At 36.6% G+C, this 24,756-nt stretch overlaps 1 protein-coding gene across 5 annotated transcripts in view; it reads left to right on the forward strand.

Annotated features, from left to right (window-relative positions):
- The first annotated feature begins 1,841 nt into the window (after positions 1-1,841).
- The window catches only part of camsap2b (calmodulin regulated spectrin-associated protein family, member 2b), a 53,834-nt gene continuing 30,919 nt past the window's right edge, over positions 1,842-24,756 (forward strand). For 4 of the 5 annotated variants that reach the window (XM_077221958.1, XM_077221960.1, XM_077221959.1 and 1 more), the window contains exons 1-3: positions 1,842-2,454; positions 10,762-11,021; positions 22,515-22,676. In XM_077221958.1, the coding sequence (XP_077078073.1) occupies positions 2,292-2,454; positions 10,762-11,021; positions 22,515-22,676 (585 nt within the window). In that variant the 5' untranslated portion in view covers positions 1,842-2,291. Of the gene's footprint in view, positions 2,455-10,522; positions 10,677-10,761; positions 11,022-22,514; positions 22,677-24,756 lie in introns of all 5 variants that reach the window. The other variant, XM_077221962.1, reaches the window with a different exon arrangement.

Consider the following 24,756-nt stretch of genomic DNA (forward strand, 5'->3'; position numbering starts at 1 on the left):
CTGCTGCTAATGTAATATAATGCGATGATATATTATTAGTTTATTAGAATTTCAATCTTATTTTATAAATGTCTGTTATTTATAGTTATTTCATTAGTTTTCATTGTTCTTATTTTTGGGCAAAGGGTAGGCCACGTGGCAAAAACACGTACAGTAGCCAAGCTATCCCTACACAGATGTTTAGATTGCAGATAATTCGAGTAAAAGTCCTCTCGTCTTTTCCAGCTAATGTTTACGAGCTGTAAAAATGCTGTAGCCTACATTCATCGATCCAAAACAAAAAGTAGTGCAGTGTGTACCGGTATCCGACAGAGGGCGACATTACTCTGTGTGCATCCTATGGGGTGAACTGTTGGCACAGAACTTGCATTGAAATGGAAAAACACAAACAGGCGGACAGTACAGTGAGAGTGAATCAATTATTTATCAGTTAACTATTTTTAGTCAAGCCGTCTTTTGACATCTGAATTAGTGCACATAATGGGTGTGATGTCATTCAAACAGGGTCAGGAGCTTTAATAGTGAGTAGAAGTCAACTGCTAAAATTAGCAGGAGAGATTTCAGTCACATCTGGACATCTCTCTCTCTCTCTCTCTCTCTCTCTCTCTCTCTCTCTCCCTCCCTCTCAATAAATGACTTCCAGTCTTGCCTGAGAACTAGGAGCCTCACTCCCTCACACATGAAAGGCTGTGAGATTGTGTTTGTTTGATGAAAGGGTTGTGTGTGTGTGTGTGTGTGTGTGTGTGTGTGTGTGTGTGTGTGTGTGTGTGTGTGTGTGTGTGTGTGTGTAGTAATTACAGCTATTCTCCAGAGCTGATAGTCATAGGCCGCCACAGACATGGTCACACCCCTTCCTGTCTGAGAGAGGCGATCCATGACTCCTGCTGCTAATACAACCTGAAGACTCACATCTGCCTCAACATCACACAGTTTGGACTGACTATTCTACTGTAAATGTCACAGTTAATACTCCACCTCATCAGTCTCAAAGGATATTAATATAATTAGTTTTTTTATTGATTGAACATGCTAAAACATTTAGAAAAACAACTGAAGGTTTTGTATCAAAAATATTTTTTGATTATTTGATTGACGTATTGATTGATGTTCGATTGATTTTTGGATGCAGTCTCTTTCCATTTCTTCTTTTCATATCACTTAATGTGAGTCAACACCAACAGATACAACATTTATAAATATAGGCTAGACAAATGTATATTTGCTATAATGAATATTGTGCACAGCAACTGTTGTAAATAAAACAGATAATAGGAGAATGTATTTCAAATTTTTGTTTTTCATGTTACTTCCCGTTTGTTGTAATTATTAGTGAAGTTTATTAGCAATTTCTGAGTGAAATTGTTTCAAAGGAAATCGTTCTTATATACATCACACACACACACACACACACACACACACACACACACACACACACACACACACACACACACACACACACACACACACACACACACACACACACACACACACACACACACACACACAAACACGCAGGCAAAATTCGGGTAAATTGAGTCACTATTTATCATAGTTTATCAAGTCTCCATTTTAAAAATTCACAGCAAGCAAGTTAAACCCAAACAATTTCAACATTAGCATACAAAAATTATCTGTTTTTTTTTTGTTCAGCCTAGCCTACAAACATAGCTTATCAGTTTGATTATATTTACAGAACTAAAAGGATAGATGTGTAAAATAGAAAATAGTGTAGATAAGTAATAAAACAGATGAGGTGTGTAAAATCTCGTTTTATTTAACAGCTGCATGAATCTACCTCAGCCAGCACTGCTTGTCTGCGTCTGGGCGTTTCGCGCATGCGCACTCATCTTTCTACTTTTTTTTCCAGGCCAGTGCGGCAGGCGGACTCTGTGCAGGGAGAAGAAGAGAATTTAAGGACAGTTACAAAAGTTAAAGAAGAGGAGAAATCATGACACAAAACAGTGAACTCATCGACCGCCTCTCCTAGCCATTAAACGTGACATCCCTCATCATGGCGCATGTGTCACCTATGAAATATTGATTTTTGTCATCTAACGTTACACCAACTTGAGGATATAATGCCGGGAAACGGATGAGAACTACTGCAGACGCTTGGAATCGCATGTTGGAAATTTAATCCGGCGCTGGGGGATGCAGTTGGGATTGTTTATGTATATATAATCAATATATGAGAGGAGGATTATTGGACTGCACGAGTGATTGGGCCGATCCGTTATATTTCTCATCATATTTGAGCATGGGAATGTGATCTCATAGTCCCGTGGGACGTGATGCAGCCACGCGTAGATGTCAAGATGGGTGATGCCGCAGAGATCAAGGAGAGCGAGAGGACGTTCATCGTGCCGACCATCAAATCTGTGGATCACTATGATTTCACAAGGGCCAAGATATCATGCAGTTTGACGTGGCTCATCGCCAAAGCCTTTGGATCTGGTAGGTGGCGCTTGAAGGTTTGAAAATCAATATTTTTAGTGCTGGACGAAGTTGTCCGGTCAATAACCGCAATACTGTATCTTAATTGCTTAGATACACTGGTTTTTAAATTGGGGGTCCCGGACCCCTCGTGGGTCGCAAGAGTGCTCTTTACAGGGGGGGCGGAATCAAAATAATGAAATATTATATTTAAATAGATTAAAGTAATTAACTAGGCTATATTAATATGTATAAAAAATTATGTGTAAATAAATACATTATTATAATGAGTATCATGTAACTTACAATTAACTAAACATTTTATAAATAATAGCCCATTTTAGATATTTATAGTATTAATTTTTCACAGTATAAATACTATATAGATGTCTTTTAAATGTTTAGGATGGGTCCCTTGCACAAGGATAATTATATTTAGAAGTCAGTAGCCTAGCATTTAAAAGGTTGAAATCTCCAGGTTTAATATACCCTTTCAGTAATTGCTTTGTCTTTCCTAACTATGTTACTGTTAACATTTATCTGTAAAGCCTGTTTAATGCCAGTTTCCACATTGTGACAACTTGCCCCGTAGCTAGTATGTCAACATGCCTCGCTATTGCTCACCATATTCAGTCAAACGTCTTTTTACCTGCTTGGCAATAACAGCAGACATGCCTTTTGTTGGCAAATCTCTGAAGTATGTCTATATCGAAATTGACTTTAAAAATAAACCTACCATGAGAAATGTTGACTGGAGTAAAGAAGTGACAACATACCCCGGTCTTCCCTATAATTTTTCACTGAAGGGCATATTTAAAAATGTATCGACACGAGCGTTTTATGGAGCGATTTTGTTAATGGGTAACACAATTTTGAAGAGAGAATAAATTAACTAATTTGCATAAACACTGTTGTTCTCGTAGGAGTCATATAAACAAGATTAAAAGTTTTCACAGACAAGGTTCAGCTATAGTCCCAGACTAAACTGCATGTATAAACTGTTTTAACTGAAAACAACTTGTACTGGCATCTTAAAATATGTCATTGCCATTGATTTGTCTCGAAATGCACACCATTAGCCTAATGTTTTTTTTCTAAGGCACTTTAAAAAAAATACTTAAATGTCCTGATTGAACTAATGCCTAATCCTGGCTTAATCTAAGCCATGTCTGTGAAACCAGGCCAGAATCTGTCATTTTAAGGCATTTTGAGTGCACATGTGTCTCATGAAAAGTATACATAGTTTAAAAATAGTGAATTTGACAAAAATCTACATGGTGGTAACTACTTCCAAGTCTGCAGAAATCATTAGCCTAGATCCCTGCATAGACTCATGAAAGGCCACAGGCTGGCTTATGGCTCTGTGTCCGTCTCCACAGTCCGTAATAAATGCTCAAAACAGATTCCCCGCTTCTGCACACTGTAATAGGATTGAAATTTTCCAAAATAATTCCCTATGGGGGATGCTGGAATAAACATAAACACAGACAATCAAACTTGCATGGACATAAAGCAATGTGGCTTTTATTGCTAGAGCGCCCACAACTGAGACGCCTGTGGAGTGCAATGCATCAGGGCCAAGATGAAGACTACTGACAGAATTGTGTGTGTTTGTGTGTTTGTGTTTGTGTAAAAAGCTTTTTTGCTGGTGTACATGGACTCTAATGAGGTTGATAAAGCATGGATTTACTCTGATCTCTATTGCAGATGTCTCTGAATCCCCTATATTAGTGCTGACAGTGACATGAACAAAAACTCCTCTGGTACCATCGTTTTTGGTCATAGCAGCCCTTGTGAAAAAGAAGTGTGCTTTAGTATACTTCGAATCTTAAAAGGCCATCTCCCTCCTGAACAGTTAAATGCCTCCCAAGACCAATCTTAGTGCAATACTCCCACACTATCTTGTTAATTCACTTTTATTTACTATCCATAATACTGTTAACCGTATGTTCATATCTGTAAATATGCCTATTCTGTGTCTTTGTACTTTTCATATTTGTATTCTTTAATTTTATTTTTACAGGACTCCAGACTAACTTTTCCACTGATGCCATCAACATTCTCAGTTGGTCGCATCAGCACATGATTTGGTGCCCCAATTATTTTTTTAATACAACATGGTATTAATTAATGCATGCTGATGAATAGTTGTCTTTATCTGCATACCTTAGTTTTGCACTGATGTAAAAAGACTGACAGTGACACGAGACCTCATGTTGGCAAAATGTTTTAAACTTTTAACAATCAAATGAAAACCATAAAAAACGATCAAAAACTATTAAATAAACACCATGTAGGCTGTGCGAGAGTCGCAGCACAGATCAGCATCAGGAGTCAGGTTTAATATAGCCTATCATGAGAGTGAGGAGCTGAATGACGATGGCGGAAGATTTGGTTTCAAAGCGAAATGTAAAAGCGCTTATTTAAGCGATTTTGCTGATTCGAGAGTTTTCAGTTCATTCCTGGAAACTCAACTTCCATAGGTATTAATTGAAAACGCTCGCATTTTACTTTGCTTTTGAATTAGTGAATTAAAAGCGAGGTGCACAAGAGGGAAAAACCCAAACAGGACTAACCACGGGAACATAGCTGATTTGCCGTAGTTGATAATACGTGACAGATTAGATAAGTCCCTAATGCAAGTGTAGGTAGGCAGACACCGATTGAGTGTGCGACTATGCACTCGCACAAATGCAAACATGTCAAATTTTAACTGCACATTCTCAAAAAATGGTCGCAGTCTGGAGCCCTGTTTTATGTGTCTTGTTGTTGTATTTATATTTGTGCACTGGAAGCTTCCTTTACCAAGAAAAATTATCTGTGTGCAAACACACTTGGCAGTTGGCAACAATGCTCTTTCTGATTCTGAAAAGTATATTTTTGATTAATCTATTTCATTATATAATTTATATTATATCATGGTCTGTCTGAATACTCAATTTAGATTGGCTGGAAGGTATGCATTAAAACTGTTTAAGGCACTGGTAGTTCCAGTCAGTTTAATCAAATAAATGTAATCTTACAGCACTACTCTATCTCTGTCTAAATTAAAGGTGGCAGAATGTTAGATTTACCGAGCCTTAACTGACGAAATAACCATCATTTTGACCCTTCAAGTGAAATATTGCACTGCAAACATCAGTAGCAGCTTTAACTTGTCAATGCTAGTAAATGACCATGGTATAAGCGGGATAATCCACGACTAACAGTGCATTAAACGATTTCTGCTTCACGTTGGGTGTTTCTTTTTCCTCCACAGTGTGCATTTAAAATTGGTTAATGCACAGCTAGCCTTGGATTATCCCTTACTGAAATAAGTAATACTTAGAATTTCGTAGCTATTTTTCTTAACACACTTAAGTACACTTTTCAAAGAGTGCACTTTGTAATAATTTAAAATGAAAATTTTTAATTGAAAGTAAATTTATGATATAATAATCATTTGTCACGCTTTAAAGAAGTACACTTATTAGTGTACTAGTTGATGTACATACTAAAGCACATGCACTTGATTAGAATTTTAACTGATTTTGTTACTCAGTTTTACATTGAAATTAAATATACTTTAAATTTACTAAATTGTGACATACAATTAATTTCAAATGTGTAATTGCAAATATATTTAATACAATTTTTAGTAGAAATGATAAAGTATACTTTAGTTGCCGTGAATGCTTGTCAGTATATTCAACAGTAACCATATTTAGTAACCAAGACAATAGAAGTAATTTAAAATTAAATAAATTAAGTGGGTCAAAAAAAGCACTAATTGCATACAGTTTTTCATAATTGTTAAAACACTTAACCCCATTCTCTGAACTAAATTCTCACTAGCCTAAACCAATCTGACGAATAAATCACTCTTTCTGCAAAACCTTAAACAAGTTTAGGCAGTACACACTATTAGCAAATCTCACATTCTCACACACAGATTTCACACTGATACATTTGTGTCGCAAAACACTAAACACAAGAGGCAAAAGTTCAACACAACTAACAACAATTTCATCGTTTACACACAACGTTTCAAAATTGTTCACACCTGGTTTCTAATGATGTGATCATACCAACTGTAAAAAAACAAAAGCCTATCCAGATCCAGAGTTGGTATCAACTGAATGTTGATACCAACTATAGATGGAAACAGTCTGAGAGGGAGAAGAGGAAGATATAAGAGGTGGTGGGCCAGGAGGAAGAGGATGAGAAAGAGCAAGGTGTAAAGAGTGTTATCAGGGCTGGATCTGTCAGACTAGAGGGTTTTTCTCTCTGCCTGGCAAGAGACAACATTGCCTGTGATGTGGACAAAGTCCTCAGGCCAGAGCCAGCAGGAAGACATGATGCTGAAGCAGAATCAATCTCTCATTGACCTTGATTTTGTAGTTGAACAACTTACAACTTAGTATTTGAGTGCAAATGCTTTTCATTTAGAGTTTTATTTGACCTTTTTGGCTTTTGCAGTTTGCAGTAGTGTCTAATGAATGATCTGTTGTGCTTATATATTATTGACTCATGTGTGCATGATCTGTTTGATTTTGAGTACAGGTGAAATGGTTTTGAAGCGATTGTTTGACTCTGTCAGAAGAGTCAAGAGTTTTATGAGTTAGTTTGAAAATTTGGATTTGTGTTTAATGTTGTGAGAAAATGGGTGAAGGTTTCAAAAAATGTGATATATATCAATTGTGAAAAACTGTAATAGTAATAAAATTTATGGGGGTTGTGGGCTGTGAAAATAACGTATTTACCTATATATGCCATGTAGGCTAAATACCAAGAGTACCATGGTACTGTTTTTGTAAGTGTGATAACATCTCCCCATCAGTCACTGTTCTTCACAGCAGAATGAAACTGCTGATCAGCATGAGAAACAAACACGAGCCCCACCATTGCAAGGCATCCTTAGATTGAGAGTCTGGTGGATGTCTGTTTATTCAGATACTTTGCTCAGAAATGAAAAATAAACAAGGTCACAAACAGATGTTTTGAGTGCCTGTAGGCCTTCGTGGCTGTGTTGTCCATGTTGTGCTGTCTTTACCCCCAGCCTTACATCTGTGGCATACTGCACATACCACGACAGAGAGCGTTCGTTCCTGTTACATCACTGAAGCCTGAGGGGTGCTGGGAGTGTGTGATGTTCACATGTGACTCTGTGCACTGTTATTCTCGCTGGAAACTCTAACACACTGTATGTAACGTCGATGTTACATATATGAGAAATCAATAGCGCTGAATGTGCTTCTTAAGATGATTGTGTCAGCAGATTTTTAGATGAGACTGATTAAATGAATGTTTTCCTAAGTTATGAGAAATGTATATATCGCAACTGGCAAGTCTGCCACTAGAAATATTAAAGAAATGTTGTCATCAATAACTCACCATGCCCTGAATGACTTATTTTTTTCCACAAAAGTCGACACTTTTGAATATTCTGGCTGTTCTTTTTTCTTTCCTCTGTTTTTTTACTAGCCTATAATAAAAGTAAATAAGGGAGTAAGGTGTGAGAAACATGCCCAAATGTATGCCCAGCTCTCCTTTCTGTGTTCAGGAGAGTTTAGAAGAGAAGTAGCATTGCCTGATTTGTAAAGTGTTGTTTTGAATCCGATATGTTTAATAAATTATTATTTAATCCTGCTCAAGATATCGGTCTAGTGATTCATTTACAAATTGAACCAGTTCTTCAGTTTAAACTAGTTGAGAACAACTGAAGGGGAAGATTATCAGTGAATTTTGACTTTAATTTTGGTCTCTTTTTTTATTTGATAACACTATAAGTATTACATGTCGTTTTTATGATTCATTTAAAATGCTTTTAATGTCTTTTTGAAGAAAGTAAACATTGAAGGGTTTGGAATTAAATCTTGAGTAAATCAGAATTTTCATTTTTGGCCGAACTATTCCTTTAACATACAAGTTGTTCATAGAACATGTCAGTCAATATGTTTGGAATGATTATTATAAGCATATGCCTAGAATATCTTTAAAATCCTAATGTATATTATCTGGAGTAAAAACATTTTTAATTAACCTTCAGATTATAATTTCATAAATGAACTGAGTTATGTTTTCTTACTGTAACATTTCAACAAAGGCACAGAGTTGGAGGTTTGAAAGGCTTTTGTGGGTCGTGGTGACTTGCTGCCTCAGGCTTTTCTCTCTCTGACCCCTCGCTTCCTCCCTGTGTTTGTCATGCCTTCGAGAGCCGCTTCCTGCCTCTGTCTGAGTTGGGATGAAACGCAGGGGAAAAACTTTTCCATAATCAGGCAGCTCTTTATGAGCATGTTCAGGAAAAACTGTGATCTTTACAGAAGGAGTGTGTGTGTGTTTTATGTTTTTGGCTCTGAATTAGTGAAGACTGGCAGGGAAAGGGTTTCCATTAACGTAGAAGCTTTTCATAAAGGTTAGGGGGAATGATTTTAAGAGTTTTCTGATGCCACTGTAAATATTGAAAACCCAATGACCGTTGCCAGCAGTTTTAAGTTAATGTTAATGGAGGGAATAAGGGATGGATAATGATGGTCAGCTAGTCATTCAGCAACTGGTAACACTTTACAATAAGGTTCATTTGTTAACAAACATGAACTAACAATGAGCAATACATATAGAGTATTAGAGTATTAATCTTTGTTAATGTTATTAATACAAATACAGCTATTCATTGTTTTTTAATGTTAGTTCACAGTTAACAAATACAACCTTTGATTTTAATAATGTTTTAGTAAATGTTGAAATTAATATGAATTAAGTTTAATAAATGCTGTAAAAGTATTGTTCATTCTTTGTTCATGTTAACTAAGGTAGTTAACTAATGTTAACTAATGAACCTTATTGTAAAGTGTTACCCAACAACGAAATGGATCATTAGTGTGAAAGATAAAAAATAATTTTATTTTTATATTTTAAAAAATGCATCTTATGTAAACGCCCCATAAGAAACTTGACCAATTTAGTTATTTTACATTTATTTGCAAACGCTATATGCTTTTACGGGCTTGTAGTGCCTGGTTAAACTGGATGGCAGGTGCTTAAGGTACAGTTCAAACGTAGTACAGCTGTTTAGGGAATTCATACTTAAGACACCTGTAAAAATAACTTATGCCCATTGCCCGGAACACATTGTACGATTTTGGGATGTCCCACGCAGACAAAAGATAGTGGTATTTTCTATGGATGTGGTGGCTCCTAAACGATGGTCCTATGTCGTACAGTGAAAGAGGTTCAAAGACGGCCGTTGTCACAATCTTGTGTCCCAAGATAGCCTGTGATAATTTTCTGACAGTGTCAGAAATTTAGTATGATCATCTCACTATTTGTTTACTGCTACGATCACACAGTCTGTATCAGGCATTAAACACGAATACAATAATGCATGTTTTTAAGAACATCTAACAGAAACTGTACTGCGCCTTTAAGACACTTTTCCTGCTGCTGAAAAAGAAAATCTACAAGGACACAGACTGAGCTGATTAATAGACATTATTATATATCTATCTATTTATTTTAATCTTAAAAGTTTTTTTCATCATTTTGTTATTTGTAATGTTTATTTTTAAACAGGAACAGTACTGCACCTTTAAGACAGTTTTCCTGCTAAGGCAGATTTCCTGCTGCTGAAAAAGAAAAAGAACACGCATACACAAAGACATACTGAAAGGAAATGACCCGGAAAGAGCAGGAATCTACATTGCCTGTAGTCTGACTCACACTGAAGCATTATGGGATGCCAGGAATTTCCTTGGCCTTCTAGACTCAGATATTTGCAGTCGCACTTCAGCGTCAGAAACAGAGCTGAATTGTCAGTCTGTTTGCAGATGTTGTTAATTTCTGTTTACGTGCATAACAACTGATTTATTTTTGTGGGCAAGTGCTCTTGACTCATTTTTGCTGGCCTGTACCTGGGTATTTACGTTTGTGTGTGTGTCATTGTGTCGCCCAGTGATTACAGTCTTTGTGTGTGACTGAATTCATGCATGCCTGTACCTGTCTGTTTTTTCTGTGTTTGGATCTATGGTGCTATTCTGAAGAGCTTCAGTAAATCAGATTAAGTGAGAGCCATAATGGGATTAGTCTGAAAACAGTGTGTCTTTCTTTTCAGATTCCACTCATTGACCTCACATCAGTCTGTCCGACCAAGCATTGATCCTGAATCAGATTTAAAGGGACATTAAGTTCTTTTTTTTCCACCTGAAGAATTGAATAGAACTGTTTTTTGACAAATATGTTTTACCCACCTCACATGACTAGCTCAAGTAATCACTTTTTCTCATTACCCTCCAAATTCTTGTGCAGTTTTGGTTGTGTAATCAATCACAGTCTCTCTCTTTCTCTCTTTAGACTGTGTACCCGTGGAGTTGGACGATCCGTTTTACCGGGACCAGTATGATCAGGAGCATGTGAAGCCACCGGTTGTGTCTCTGCTGCTGTCCGCGGAGTTGTATTGCCGCGCGGGGAGTCTGATCCTCAGGAGCGACGCCGCTAAACCTCTGCTGGGTCATAACGCCATCATCCAGGCCCTCGCTCAGAAAGGCCTCTACGTCACCGACCAGGAGAGACTCGTGACTGAGAGAGACCTCTGCAAGACCCCCATACAGATGGCAAGTGATTTTGCACTGCACTTTTTTTTCTGTTGCAGAACTGACATACTTTCAGATTTAGAGTGTAAGGGTTACGGATGTGCGAGAATATTCGATTAGTCGATTAAACAATACTGCTGCTAATAGTCAACTTGGAAATACTAGTCTTTTTTTTAAACAATGAATGTTTTGCTTTATTTATACAAATACTATGTTTAAATTACCGTCATGTTAATGTTACATTTTAAAATTAATATATTATTTTGAAAATTGTATATCTGTAGCGGAAAACAAAATCATTTAATTTGACCTCAGATTTTGCATGCGTTGGTTTTCTCTGTGGTGGCGGGTTTAGAGAAATGTCCACTCAGAAGATGAGCAAGGTTGAGGGAGTATTTTGAAAGCCTACACAAAACTATTCAAACTAGTATATAACAATTAAAGGGTTAGTTCACCCAAAAATGAAAATGATCCTATAATTTACTTACTCTTCCACCGGAACTCGACTCGCATGCGGTCGTTACCGTTACCGTTATAAAGTTATAAATATGGATATTCTTTACAAAAACACATTGCTTCACTTCAGAAGACCTTTATTAACCCCCTGGAGTCGTATGGATTACTTTTATGATGAATGAATGTGCTTTTTTCAAAATCTAAGTTATCATTCACTCCCATTATAAAGCTTTTATAGGATCATTCTCATTTTTGAACTAACCTTTTAAAAGTACAATGTGTAATATTTTTGAGGATCTTTTGACAGCAATGCAATATAAGATCCCTAACTATGTTTTCAGTGGTGTATAAAGACCTTGCATAATGAACCGTTATGTTTTTATTACCTTAGAATGAGACATTTATATCTCAATAACCGCGGGCTCCCTCTTCTATGGAGGTCGACATATTGTTTTCGTCATGTTTCTACCGTAGCCGACAGCGAACAAACAGCGCTACAGAGCGCGTTTCATCAATACCTTGAAAAATAAGTTTTCAGTGGTGTATAAAGACCTTACTTAATGAACCGTTATATTTGTATTACCTTAGAATGAGCAGTTTTACTGAATAATTAAGTAAACATAATTTCTTAATTTATCCTTGTAAAGAAACCTCATTGCTGAACTGGCTACTCTCTGCTGTCTCAGACGATGGCATACTTTCCTGTCGGCCACCGTAACTTTTGTTGGTTGCAATTCGTAACCTCACCACTAGATGCCGTTAAAAATCACACACTGCACCTTTAAGCTTGCTTATAGGCTTGTTATACAACCGGTTATAAGGGACAATACGGTATGACATTTTTATATCAAATAAATGGAGAAACGTTACGAATGAAACTTACTTGACACTTGAACAGTTGCTATATGTTAGCAATTATTTTAACCAAATAGTATAGAATTTTAATATCAGCTAATAATTGGCCATAATAATTGCTTATTGGTATTGACCAACATTTTAATATCAGTGCATCCTTAGTACCGACTGAAGCTTTCATCAGTCTGTCGTAATGCCTTCATAGTGAGTTTCAAACAAGCTTTATATGTTGAAATTATTTTGGAGTGACCATTATATTCTTCAGGTTTGCCTTGCTGTTACTATCATAAGTAAGGTAGTGATAACATAAATCTGCTGGTAATGGACTGGTAATGCATACTGTGCTGCTTTTGGTCGCTATATGTAGGCTGCAGTGTGCACTTGATTTAAGGGTGTTGTAAGATGTAAAGTGTGGGGTGGATGAGGAGGAGAACTGGACACTGCCATATTAGGAACTGCTGATGTCTGCATTGCAGTATTCCCTTTCTCTCCCTCACTCTCTCTGCAGTAACAGTCAGTCGGTATCCTTTCAGTATTCAATTTAGGTGCATTTACCTCTCTGAGAGCACTGCACTCAGTCTAGACCATCTGTTTTAACACAGACACTACAGGCACATTAAGTCATGAACACCGACACATCCACAAACTTGCAGAGTCACCCTACATGTATGTACATTAAGCTTCAAAATGAAAACACATCTCCACATGCTATCAGATTTGTCTTTGGATCATCCACAGCGTGTGTGTTTATGATTGGCAGGGTTGTTCAGATAAGATGTGCTCATGTGAGAAGTGCATGTCTTATCTGACCTTCGTTTTGTCTCACAGTGTGCAAATCTCTCCCACTGATACACCTTACCATGTCCACAAACACAGGTCATTTTCCTGTCTCTGTAGGAGTTCACTGCGTAATATGTGCACATGGGTGGGTTTGCCTGTTGGCATGGCGATTAGCACTGCGGCAGTGTGTCGAGGTGTGTGTGAGAGAGGTCTGCACTGCTGTGAAACTGCATTGATGATATTCCCTTTAATCAGCATATTTGGGAGAAAAAGTGTTGACTGCACATATGCTTTTCACTCGACTACGTAGGAGGTTAAACACAGAAGGCAATGGTTTACACTTTACATGTACAGTGCAGACTAAAGGTCTTAAAGGTCTTTTGCATTCTTTTCTATTTTGATTAATCATTTTGCATTACCATCCAATCAATTCCCCATGGACAAAATCAAGTTCCGATCTACATCAGATCTACATTTTTTCACTCGGATATACTTAAAAAAAAAAATAATAATTAAAACTCATCATTTACTCACCCTCAACTTGTTCTAAACCTGTATAAATAATTTTTTTCTGCTGAACACGAAATAATATTTTTGGAGAATATGGGTAACCAAACATTTGAACTGCCCCATTGACTTCCATATTATGGGGGAAAAAATGCAAATGTTTGGAAGATCTTTAATTTTTGAGTGAACTATCCCTTTAAGGTGCAGTCACATTAGTTGTGGGTCACATCAAGTTGTTCTAAACCTATACGAGTTCCTTTCTTCTGTTGAACACAAAAGAAGATATTTTGAAGAATGTCAGTAACCAAACAGTTTCTGGTCCCTATTGACTTCCATAGTATTTTTTTCATACTATGGAAGTCAGTTGGGACCAGCAACTCATACAGGCTTAGAACAACTTGAGGGTGAGTAAATGACGACAGACGTTTAATTTTTGAGTGAAATATCCCTTTAATTGTTTGATATTTCACCTAGAAACATTTCTTCATCAAACGTCATGATGTTCCTTTGTTTGAATATTCTTTACAGGTTTAAATATTAAATATAAAAAAATATTATATTTTCAAAAGGTTTAAGACTTTTGGGACACCACTGTATACAGTGGCCCTAAAAAGTATTTGGACACTTATTCTCAATTAAAAATGTTTGTCTTTGCATTAACAGCAAATGATCAAACCAAGTGGCAATTATTTTAAAGAAATATAGCACAAGCACACATTTCAATCAAAACATTTAATAAAAAAAGTTTTTCAGGTTTCAAATATGAAATAATAAATATATTGCCCAAAATTAAGATGCAAAGTCTTGGAATCTTTCTGGGTGTCAAACAATATGTTTGACTATTGTTAAAAATGACCTTGAGACTAGTTAAAAAGTTGTTCAAAAAAGTTTGTTCTGAGAAAATCTCTAGCATCATTTGTTAAAGATGCCATATCTTTGATGCTTTCGTATTTGACTTGTGAAGTGAGAGAAATGTCCACATTCTTTTTGGGGCCATTGTATATTCTAACACAGAGTTAACATTAATTAAACCTCTTCCTCAATTTACCCATGGTGGCAATTTGTAATGCACTTATAATTTGTTTGCAAATTGTACCATTCAGTCTTGAATGGGTTACATATTGAATCTCCTGTAAACTGCTGAATGTATGTTTATGAGCATGTTAATAGTTGTATTGTTATTGTACAGTAGGTGAGGATGAAAGTCAGGTGAACATGATAAAACCTCCATGAAGAATAGTTCCTAGAATTACTCTTCACCTTCTTTGGTTGGCAGTGCTCCACCCTTCAGTCACTCTGTTAGTAGGAGGGAGGACAAACACAACGGGTCTTTATGCAGAGAGTGAAAGAGAGAATAAAAGCATGTTTGCATACCGAAGCATGAACCATCTGAAAATGGCACCACACACATCAACATATTATGTCTATCAGTGAGAGATACCTGAGCTCTCAGAAGCAGACCCAGACCTGCCCCTCTCAGCCTTTGATGATGTGAAAGCACTTCCTGTTGATGCACACTGTACCAGGACAGTTTTCAGCACCTGGTTCATGAGCACTTCTTTAAATTTCTACTTCACATTTAGACTGTTAATTGCCCAGTGGATGTACGTTTAACACCATTAGTAATATTAGAGCGTACAATGCTCAACTTTTTTTCTGTGAAGAATAAGACTGGACATTATTGTTTGTTTTTTTAAAGAACAGCTGAAAGTATATAATAGAGAAATGTGAAAACCTCTTTAATAATATGCATACTGTGTGTAAATAATGTGCCAATGTTTGAATTCAGTGTTTTATTCATACCAAGCAATGTTTAGTGCTTCTTTATAGAAAGGTTCAGTGATTTGTCCTGTGTTTGATATACAGTCTGCAGTGTAGAGACAAACTTGTCAGATTCAATCTGGTAGGGCCTTAGAAATCTCTGCTATCTGTAAACAGCACTGTTTGAGATGAGCTACAGGCAAAAAATGACACGCCCCTTACTGCTGATTGGCTAAAAGTGTGTTGTGGTGCTCGGTCCGATCCACTTTTCAGCATTTCAGAAATCACTTTACTAACATACATAATCTGTAGCCACCTCAGATCACACGTGAACCGTGTAATAAATGTTAACACTCGATAAGTGCAGAAAGACGTCTGTAAAACAGCATTTAAACTGTCAGGTAACGTTTCATTTACCCCAGGTAAGCAATTCAGTGTCCAATGACCCTAATCTAGTTTTGATAGGAATGAATATGAGGCTATGACTATGAGGAATAGAAATACAGTTCGTTCAGTGTTTAACAACATACATTGTTCAGCTGACCAAATGTCTTTCTTGAAAAAAACAACAAAAAAATGTGGTAGACTAAAACTCCGTAAAACATTTTTGAAAGTTGTGAATTGTGCTTTGCCATTGTAAAGACTGTTAAGTCTGTCCCTCACAGCCTCGTTTTCATCCTCATTACATTCAATATGGCATCTATCCTGCCTGAGGTCTATTAGTCAATAAGCTATAATTTAAATGTTTACATTTCAACAACAAATATGTTTCAAAAAGGAACTGAAGTGAAAACATGATCATATAATTAAAAAGTTTATATAAAAACTGCGTTAGTGCAACTTATATGTTTGTATACAACTTAAATTAGTGTTTTGATGATTTAACAATCAAATTTATTTATTGTGTATTTTTTTGTTTCAGTTTTCTGGTAAATAAAAACTTTTATTTTGGTTTGAGTGTTTCCTACATCACTATCTGAATCATTCAGATACAGAATGTCAACATATACACAAGTTGCATGGCCTGTCATGACTGCGTAAGTTGTGTGTGTGCAGCACACACCAAATCAGAATGTTTGGGTGCAATCCAGAGAGATTTTTGGATGCTTACGATAAACGCTTGGTAAGCTTCTCAGACCTAAAATAAGAAGAGTAAAAACTTAAAACGCTTCTCTCATCTGTTAGTATTGATTAGAAGAGCTTTACATTTGCGTTTTGAATTAGTTTTTAATCAAGCAAACTGTCTCTTACTGGCAAAGCACACCCTTGACAGCGCATGTTTATTCTAAAATTGATTTTTAAGGCATGTTTGGATTTTAATCTAAATCTTTTCTTTGCTATTTAGGGATGGTGAAAAGCCTAGGGTTGCTGATCCCCATGGATTAAACTGTTATTTCCTAATTTTAGTTACTTGTGAATTTGTTTGGTTAAGTAACTTAACGTTTTTTTATTATTTTAATCAGAAAGTTACACTTCTTTGGAGCTGGTCAAAGAGATTTTATGCCAGACACAGCCTACACATATACTTGTATTTTTTTGTCACTTTGCAAGATGTTGTATCAAGGTTGAGTAAGCAACACATAATAGAAACAACATCATTTCAAATGGCAAAGCTCGTGGGATTTGCCCAGTGTACAAAACACAAGTAATGGTTTACCACTGCTGCACTTTCCAAAGATAGGACTGCTATAGTAATTAAGAGTTTTATATTGGTAAATGGGGTTGAGGAGAGTAAAATATGGAGTTCTGGTCAGGCATTCCTCCAGGACACCATTTCCACAGGAGGGGCCCAGAGACTAGAACTCCATATTGTACTCTCCTTAACCCCATTTACTAATATAAAACATGAGGGGGCCCGAGACCAGAAGTTTCTGTTCCATTTCCGCTTTTCCATTCATAGCTCTTAAAGTCGCTTTAGTGTATTTAAACAAGCATTAGCAAATTTGTTTAATTTTTTTGAATTATCTTGCTGAACAGTATTGGTATATTGTTTCCAGAAATACTGGAAAATGTCTTATGAAAATATATGGTCGTTCGAGTTAAAGTACTGTATAAGGTTAAGTTGATATCAGGGCAGGACTCTGAGTGTGTCATTGCTTTTTGCACAGTATTTCTGGTTTCAGGGGATTTAAGGGAATCTCATTTATCTGAATTTAACATTTGGAATTTGGCAAAACATGATTATAAATGCTTTCAAATGACTGAAAGTACTCAAAAAATCCTGTCTTTTCCTTTAATTTCAGGGCTATTTAAGGCTCTAGAGATGCAGTTTAGAGTTAAATGACATCATTTTGATCAAACCATTTTTAAAATACATAATTATTTGTTAATAGTATAAACAGTATTTTGCATTCTTTAAATAAAAACTGAATTGAATGAGCCAATGTCTGACCATGTTTTTTGGTATGATCCAATCAACCACCTGACACCCGACACCTTCAGAGTCAGATCAAAGTGCTACTGCAAGGTTTGTTGATACTTCCAAACAAAACGTTTATGTAGCATATGCTACCTAAACATGCAGTGGCAGTTATTTTCTCAGTTCATTGCAAGCAGCACAATGAGAAGGAGGTTTAGTGCAGCAGAAACCCTGGATATTCTCCTGGAATCCAGTGGGGAGGAAGGAGACCAGACAAACTGTGGTTTGGAGTCAGCAGAGGATCAAGGATCTGAAACGGACAGTCAGACTGAGTTTGACCCAGATTATGTCGACACAGATGAAGACTCCGAGGTAGAGGATCCTGGTGTAGCAACGTATGCATCCAAAAATGGGGAAATTGTCTGGACTGCTACTGCACCTGACCAGACACCAGGGAGAGCAGCTTCAGAGAATATCATGAAGATGACTCCTGGGCCAACGAGATATGCCTGTTCACATGTTGAGGACGTAAGATCAGCTTTTGAGCTTTTTTTTCCTGAGCAAATTCAAAAGACACTGATAGACATGACAAATTTAGAGGGAAAAAGAGTCTTTGGAGAGTCATGGAATGAGGTGGATTGGGTGGACTTACAGGCTTATATTGGCCTTCTATTGCTGGCCGGTGTCTACCGCTCCCACAATGAGGCCACAATGAGCCTGTGGAACGCAGAAACGGGGAGAGCCATTTTTGGTGCTACAATGTCTCTGCGAGCCTTTGAAGTAATGACAAGAGTCATTAGATTCGACGACCGAGAAACAAGACCTTACCGATGGAGAATATAAACTGGCAGCGATTCGAGAAATATGGGACAAATGGGTTGAAATTCTACCGAAAATGTACAACCCTGGCCAAGCAGTTACAGTCGACGAATGTCTGGTACCGTTTAGAGGACGCTGTAACTTTAAGCAATATATGCCAAGCAAGCCAGCCAGGTATGGCATCAAAATCTGGGCAGCTTGTGATGCAAAGACAAGTTATGCATATAATATGCAAATATATACTGGCAAGCCAGCTGATGGGCAGCGAGAGAAGAACCTGGCAATGTGCGTTGTCCTCGACATGTCCGTGGGTCTCTAAGGGCACACCATCACCTGTGATAATTATTTCACGTCGTATGCCCTTGGCCAGGAGCTCCTGAAGAGAAAACTGGGCATGCTGCGAACTGTGAGAAAAAATAAACCTGAGCTCCCATCTGCGCTGGTAAAGACAAGGGGCAGAGAGAAATTCTCTTCAGTATTTGCCTTCACCGATACACACACACTTGTGTCGTACTGTCCAAAAAAAAAACAGAAATGTGCTCTTGATGAGCACAGTTCACAAGGGAGCCATGGTCAGCACAGGTGACGAGAGGAAGCCGGATGTAATCCTGGATTACAACAAAACAAAGGGTGGAGTGGACAGCCTTGACCAGGTATTTTACTATTTATTTATTTTTTGTTGCATTTTTTACAAATTTTCCTATAAAAAATTGCTTGTGGTTTATAATTTGTAACAAATGTATGAATTGCTAAGTGAATAAATGTAAATGTACTTTTGTCAGTATAACGTTTGATTTTTATTCTTTTTCTGTGTGTATTATTCAAGATGGTGGCTGCTTACACTTGTAAGCGAAAATCAAACCGTTGGCCAATGGTTGTATTTTCCAGCATGCTCGATGTGTCAGCTCTCAATGCCTTCGTCCTGTGGTCCGAAATAAATCCTGGCTGGAATGCAGTAAAGTCCTGGAGAAGGCGGATCTTTTTGGAAGAGCTTGGTAAGGCTCTGGTGTCCCCACAAATCGAGAGACGGAAGGGCGTTCCCCATGGAGCGAACTCTCTGAGGATGCTGAATCAGATCAGAGGACAACCCTCCTCAGAAAGCATCCCTAGCACATCTGCAGCAATTCCCCCAACAAAAAGAAAAAGGTGCCATGTCTGCAGTTCCAACAAAAAAAAAACCAGCACTGTATGTGGAAAATGCAGACAATATATCTGCAAAGAACATTCAATTACAATTACCTGCTGCCACAAGTGCATGTAAATTTGTAAATAGTGTAAATAACTATTATTGTTTGTTCTTGTCACTTATTTAGTTATTTTATGTATGTTCTTACCTGTTTGGTACTAATTAGTTATTTAAATTTGATGTTCTGTGTTTGAAATAAATGATAAATGATCTACTACTTTGTCTTTTCCTTATAGCATGGTCATATTTATCTAAGCATATTTTGGCATCTTTGTATAGTCTCACCTAACACAGATATATATATATATATATATATATATATATATATATATATATATATATATATATATATATATATATATATATATATATATATATATATATATATTATTTTTTATTTTTTTATTTTTTTCAAAATTACAATTTTAACTTGTGATAGTCAAAAACTTGAGAGGTCAAATTCATTTTATACAGTGGTTCATAGAGTTAAGCCTATATATGCTGCCATTAAGTAGTACAGCCATCAGCTTTGAAATGGTTAATATCATTTTTAACAAATAGGAGTTTTTCAGTTAAGATGGGCGAACGTTATTCGAGAACAGCACACCTACACTATGGAGTTCCGCAGGGCTCTATTTTAGCTCCATTATTATTTTCTTTATATATGCTTCCTCTTGGGTCCATTTTTAAAAAACCGGGCTGTCATTTCACTGCTACGCAGACGACACACAGGTTTATTTGCCCGTGAAACGAGATTTTTTAAGCCTAACGTCTCTTACAGCATGCCTAGAGGAGGTAAAGGCATGGCTTTCTTTAAATTTTTTAATTTTTAACGAAAAGAAAACCGAAATCATTATGTTCAGCCCATCTGAGCAATCAAAACCTGTTAACTTAAATCTGGGTGAGATGTCCGTGTATTTAAAACCCTGGGTGAAAGATTTGGGTTTTGTTTTAGACGACAATCTAAAATTTGATCGTCAAATAAACTCTGTGGTTAAATCGTGTTTCTATCAGCTACGTCTGCTCGTTAAGGCAAAACCGTTTCTCTCATTCAAAGACCTTGAAAAATTAATTCATGTATTTATTTCGACGAGATTGGACTATTGTAATTCATTATATTTGGGAATTTGTCAGCAAACACTATCTCGTTTACAATTTGTCCAAAATGCTACGGCCCGTTTTCTGTGCAACAAAAAAAAGAGAGAGCATATTACACCAATTCTAAGATCATTGCACTGGTTACCGGTGTGTTACAGAGTAGAATTTAAAGTTTCACTTTTAGTTTATAAATCTTTGAATGGATTAGCACCAACGTATCTAGTGGAATTATTAATAGAACAAAAGCCTGCAAGGTCTCTGCGCTCTTCAAATCTGGCCTTACTTTCTACCCCAAAATCGCGGCTAAAGCGCAGAGGAGATCGAGCGTTTTGCATCGCTGCACCTAAACTTTGGAATGCTCTCCCAATTAGCTTAAGACAGGCTCCATCTCTTAATATTTTTAAATCCAAACTTAAAACATTTATTTTCAAAAGCTTTTGATTAAAAACTGTGTATTTATATGTGCCTACATGTTTCTTAGATATAAAGTTCCGTATTGATTTGTGATTCTATGTGGAAAGCACATTGGTCAACAGCTGTTGTTTTTAATAGTGCTATACAAATAAATTGTCATTGTCATTGTCATTAGTGGCCATCTAGTTGTTATTATTGTTTTTTTGTTAATTTAATACCAAAATAAGACACCAGGTGACAGCAAAGTCACTTCATATTTAGGTTTTAGCTCTAGGAACTCATTGGAATGATATTTTAATGTAGTTAAAAAAATTAAAAAAAGAAAACATAAAAATAAGCATAATTTACATAGAAAATATGGTACTTTTTGAAGTAAATAAATTCAAAAATACCCCCAAAATAAAAAATACTTTATCGAAGACAGTGATATAACATTTATAATAAATAAAAATTAGGATCACGCCTGAGTCCTCTGTGCCCACATTTGTCCACATTTACAGAATTAAGGGCTGTAAAGTGAATACGGTTTGAGGGTTAACATATATTCTGACTACGAATAGCAAGTAGCAAATCATTGTTAATGGCTGTGACATAAACTAAAGGCTACTAGCCCTTCAGTATTTCTCACCCAAACTTCATGTTTTAAAAGGAAATACGCCAATGCCGAAAAGTAAACTGCACTTGTCATCCATTTCAGGGGTTCTTTAAATGTAGTCACTCCTCAATTTCTGATCAACATAATTTCAATAGCACCCTCTAGAGGTGAGAAACTGACTAAGCAGGGAGGAAATGACCATGCCACATGGGGTCATTGGAAAAGTCTAGAGAAAAACTGTACAAAAAAAAAAAAATATTTATAAAGAGATTAAAAAATAATAAATTTCATTAAAATGTATATTAAAATGTGGATGAAACTGTGATTAAAATAAAAATGATTAGATTAATAATATTTTTTTTGTTTCAACCAATATCCAAGTGAATGCTGCACACTAGTGGTGGTTGAGGAGAGCCCCAGATACGATTGTAAAGCGTTTTGGGGGTACAGTAATACATATGAAAGCACTATATAAATGCCTCATTCATTCATTCATTCATTCAAAACCCCTGTGCTCAGATATGTAAAAAAGACAACATATTATTGATATATTGGCTTTCTCAATCTAACTTACCTACTAGTACATAACTTTTAGACAAATTTGTGTTAATTTTTTGAGAATTTAAAGAAAGAAATAGAGCGCTTATGTTTTGTGCATTCATTTTTTTCCTCTTGTCATTTCAGAGTTCTCATCTAGCAATGATTGACACCTTAATGATGGCGTACACAGTTGAAATGGTCAGCGTGGAGAGAGTGCTGACCTGCATACAGAAGTTTACTCCTTTCCTTCCTGAGGAAGACTTCCCTTATGATGCTGAAGAGGCAGTGACAACATGGATCAACAAGGTGAGATCCCTGCATCTCACATATCAATATGTAAACATTGTTTGCATGTGAATTTCAGAATAATTTTTTTCTTAGCTGAATTCAGATTAGCTAAATGTCTTAAAGGGGTCATGACATGATTTTTGTTTTATTATGTTCCGTTAGGTGTAATTATAGTATTAGCTACTATAGTTTTTTGGACAAAAAACTTTTAAAATGTAGGGATTTATGACCTTTTCCCAGCCTGTTTTTCATCCTCTGATTCAAACAGTCTGTTTTGGGGTTGTTTCCCCTTTGAGAGTTCAGTGTTAACGCCCGCTGTTATGATTGGCTAACGTCAGTGCTTATGCATAAAAAATAGTTTTAAGATGAAATACATTACTTACAGTTTGCGGTGTCGTTGTTGGGCCCATACTACGATTTGTTCTCAAAACAGTAATCCTTGAAATGTAGAGAACACGCACTTAAATTAACACAGCTGTGTCTGAGGCGTTCGCAAAAAATAAACTGCATCCATTTTTCCCTGACGTCTGGATCTTTCGGCAGCGTATTCAAACATGTAGTTTGTCCACAGCCAGGAACAGCACGTCTGTGTAAACAGACCCACTCGCTGCACGTCGACTGAACACCTGTGGGCGCAAAGATGCAATGATGCGAAATGAGGTATAGTTATGGAACGCGATCGGGGCCAATAGTCTTTAAACGAAACGCGTGAAATTTGACCGCATCAACACACACTGTTTGTTTGCGTTAACGCTTCAAAAAGCACAGTAGCCAATGAAATTGGCTGTATTTGAGACTATATTCGCATATGTGATGCGATGGTACGTATGTCTCTGATACGTATACAATACGGTATATACGTATACAAACATCAGAAGTCATGTTTATTCATGAAGGATGTCGTAATGGTACACGTATGCAAACATCAGACGTTGTAATTGTTCATGAGGGATAATGCATTGGTACGTTGTGTGATGTCAGCCTTATGTCATGATTTGTCATGCCCTTTTAAGTTGTCCTACGTTCTTTCTCAGTATGAAACGCGATCAGGTACAAAAGTAAGCAGTATATTAATATAATGATATCTATATTTTAAACATAATTCATTGATATAAGAGTTCTGGGGGGGAAACAGGAAAAGTTTAAAGGTTAAAAATTAACCCTCTACACCACAGCATCGCCCTCAGGCAACGGAACGTTTTCTTAAGCCCTACAGTATCTTCAGTACATTTTTCTTTAAATGATTGCAACAAATTAGAATGTTTGAAAAAGTACAATAAGGTTTGGGAGTCACTATCAAGCACCATTTGAAGGTGGGATGTCCTTTTCTGACACATGGTCAGAGGAGCATATAGTGTGAGAAGAAAGCAAGATTATTTGCCATGTGGCAGGTTTTATGGAGTTTTTTTAATTTAATTTTATGTTCACAAAATTAGTTTTTCTTTTTGTTGCCTCAGGGAAACGTTGTGCGATAAGGGGTACTTTTCAAGGATTTATTGGACAATACCTCACAATGACAAATAATGTGTTACAAGAAGGGAAGATGCAGGGTTCACCCAAAGTCACCAAACTGACTCCAATGTGAAGCACCTGGATGATGCGACGTCAGCCATATTGTGCCAGAACACCCACCACACACCAGCTTACTGATTGCTCGTTTAGAGTACAATTTTTGCCTGGAATACATTAACAGAATAGGTACCTGTTAGTTTTAAAATAATTACATTATAAATAATTTTCTTGTATATCTGGTTGCACCCCTTTATTACCCAAAACTTAACTTATTGTTCCCTTATACCTACACGGAGGTACACTATAATTACAGAAACGTACACCGTAATTTCGGTTTACTTACGAAGTTCTTTGCAGGTTGTATATCTGCTTGTTACCCCTTTATTACCCAAAACTTAACTTATTGTTCCCTTATACCTACACAGAAGTACACTAGAATTACAGAAACGTACACCGTAATTTCGGTTTACTTACGCAGTTGTTTGCGGGTCGTAATATAAAGTGTTACCCACAGTAGTCAGTAAAGCAATGCCACAATAAACTAAAGGATTAATATTTAGGTACATATAAAGGCAAGTCTGCTTTT

This window comes from Siphateles boraxobius, unplaced genomic scaffold (assembly GCF_051911475.1).
Source record: "Siphateles boraxobius isolate OS27281-9 unplaced genomic scaffold, OSU_SipBor_1 86, whole genome shotgun sequence".
In the NCBI taxonomy this organism is placed as follows: Eukaryota; Metazoa; Chordata; class Actinopteri; order Cypriniformes; family Leuciscidae; genus Siphateles; species Siphateles boraxobius.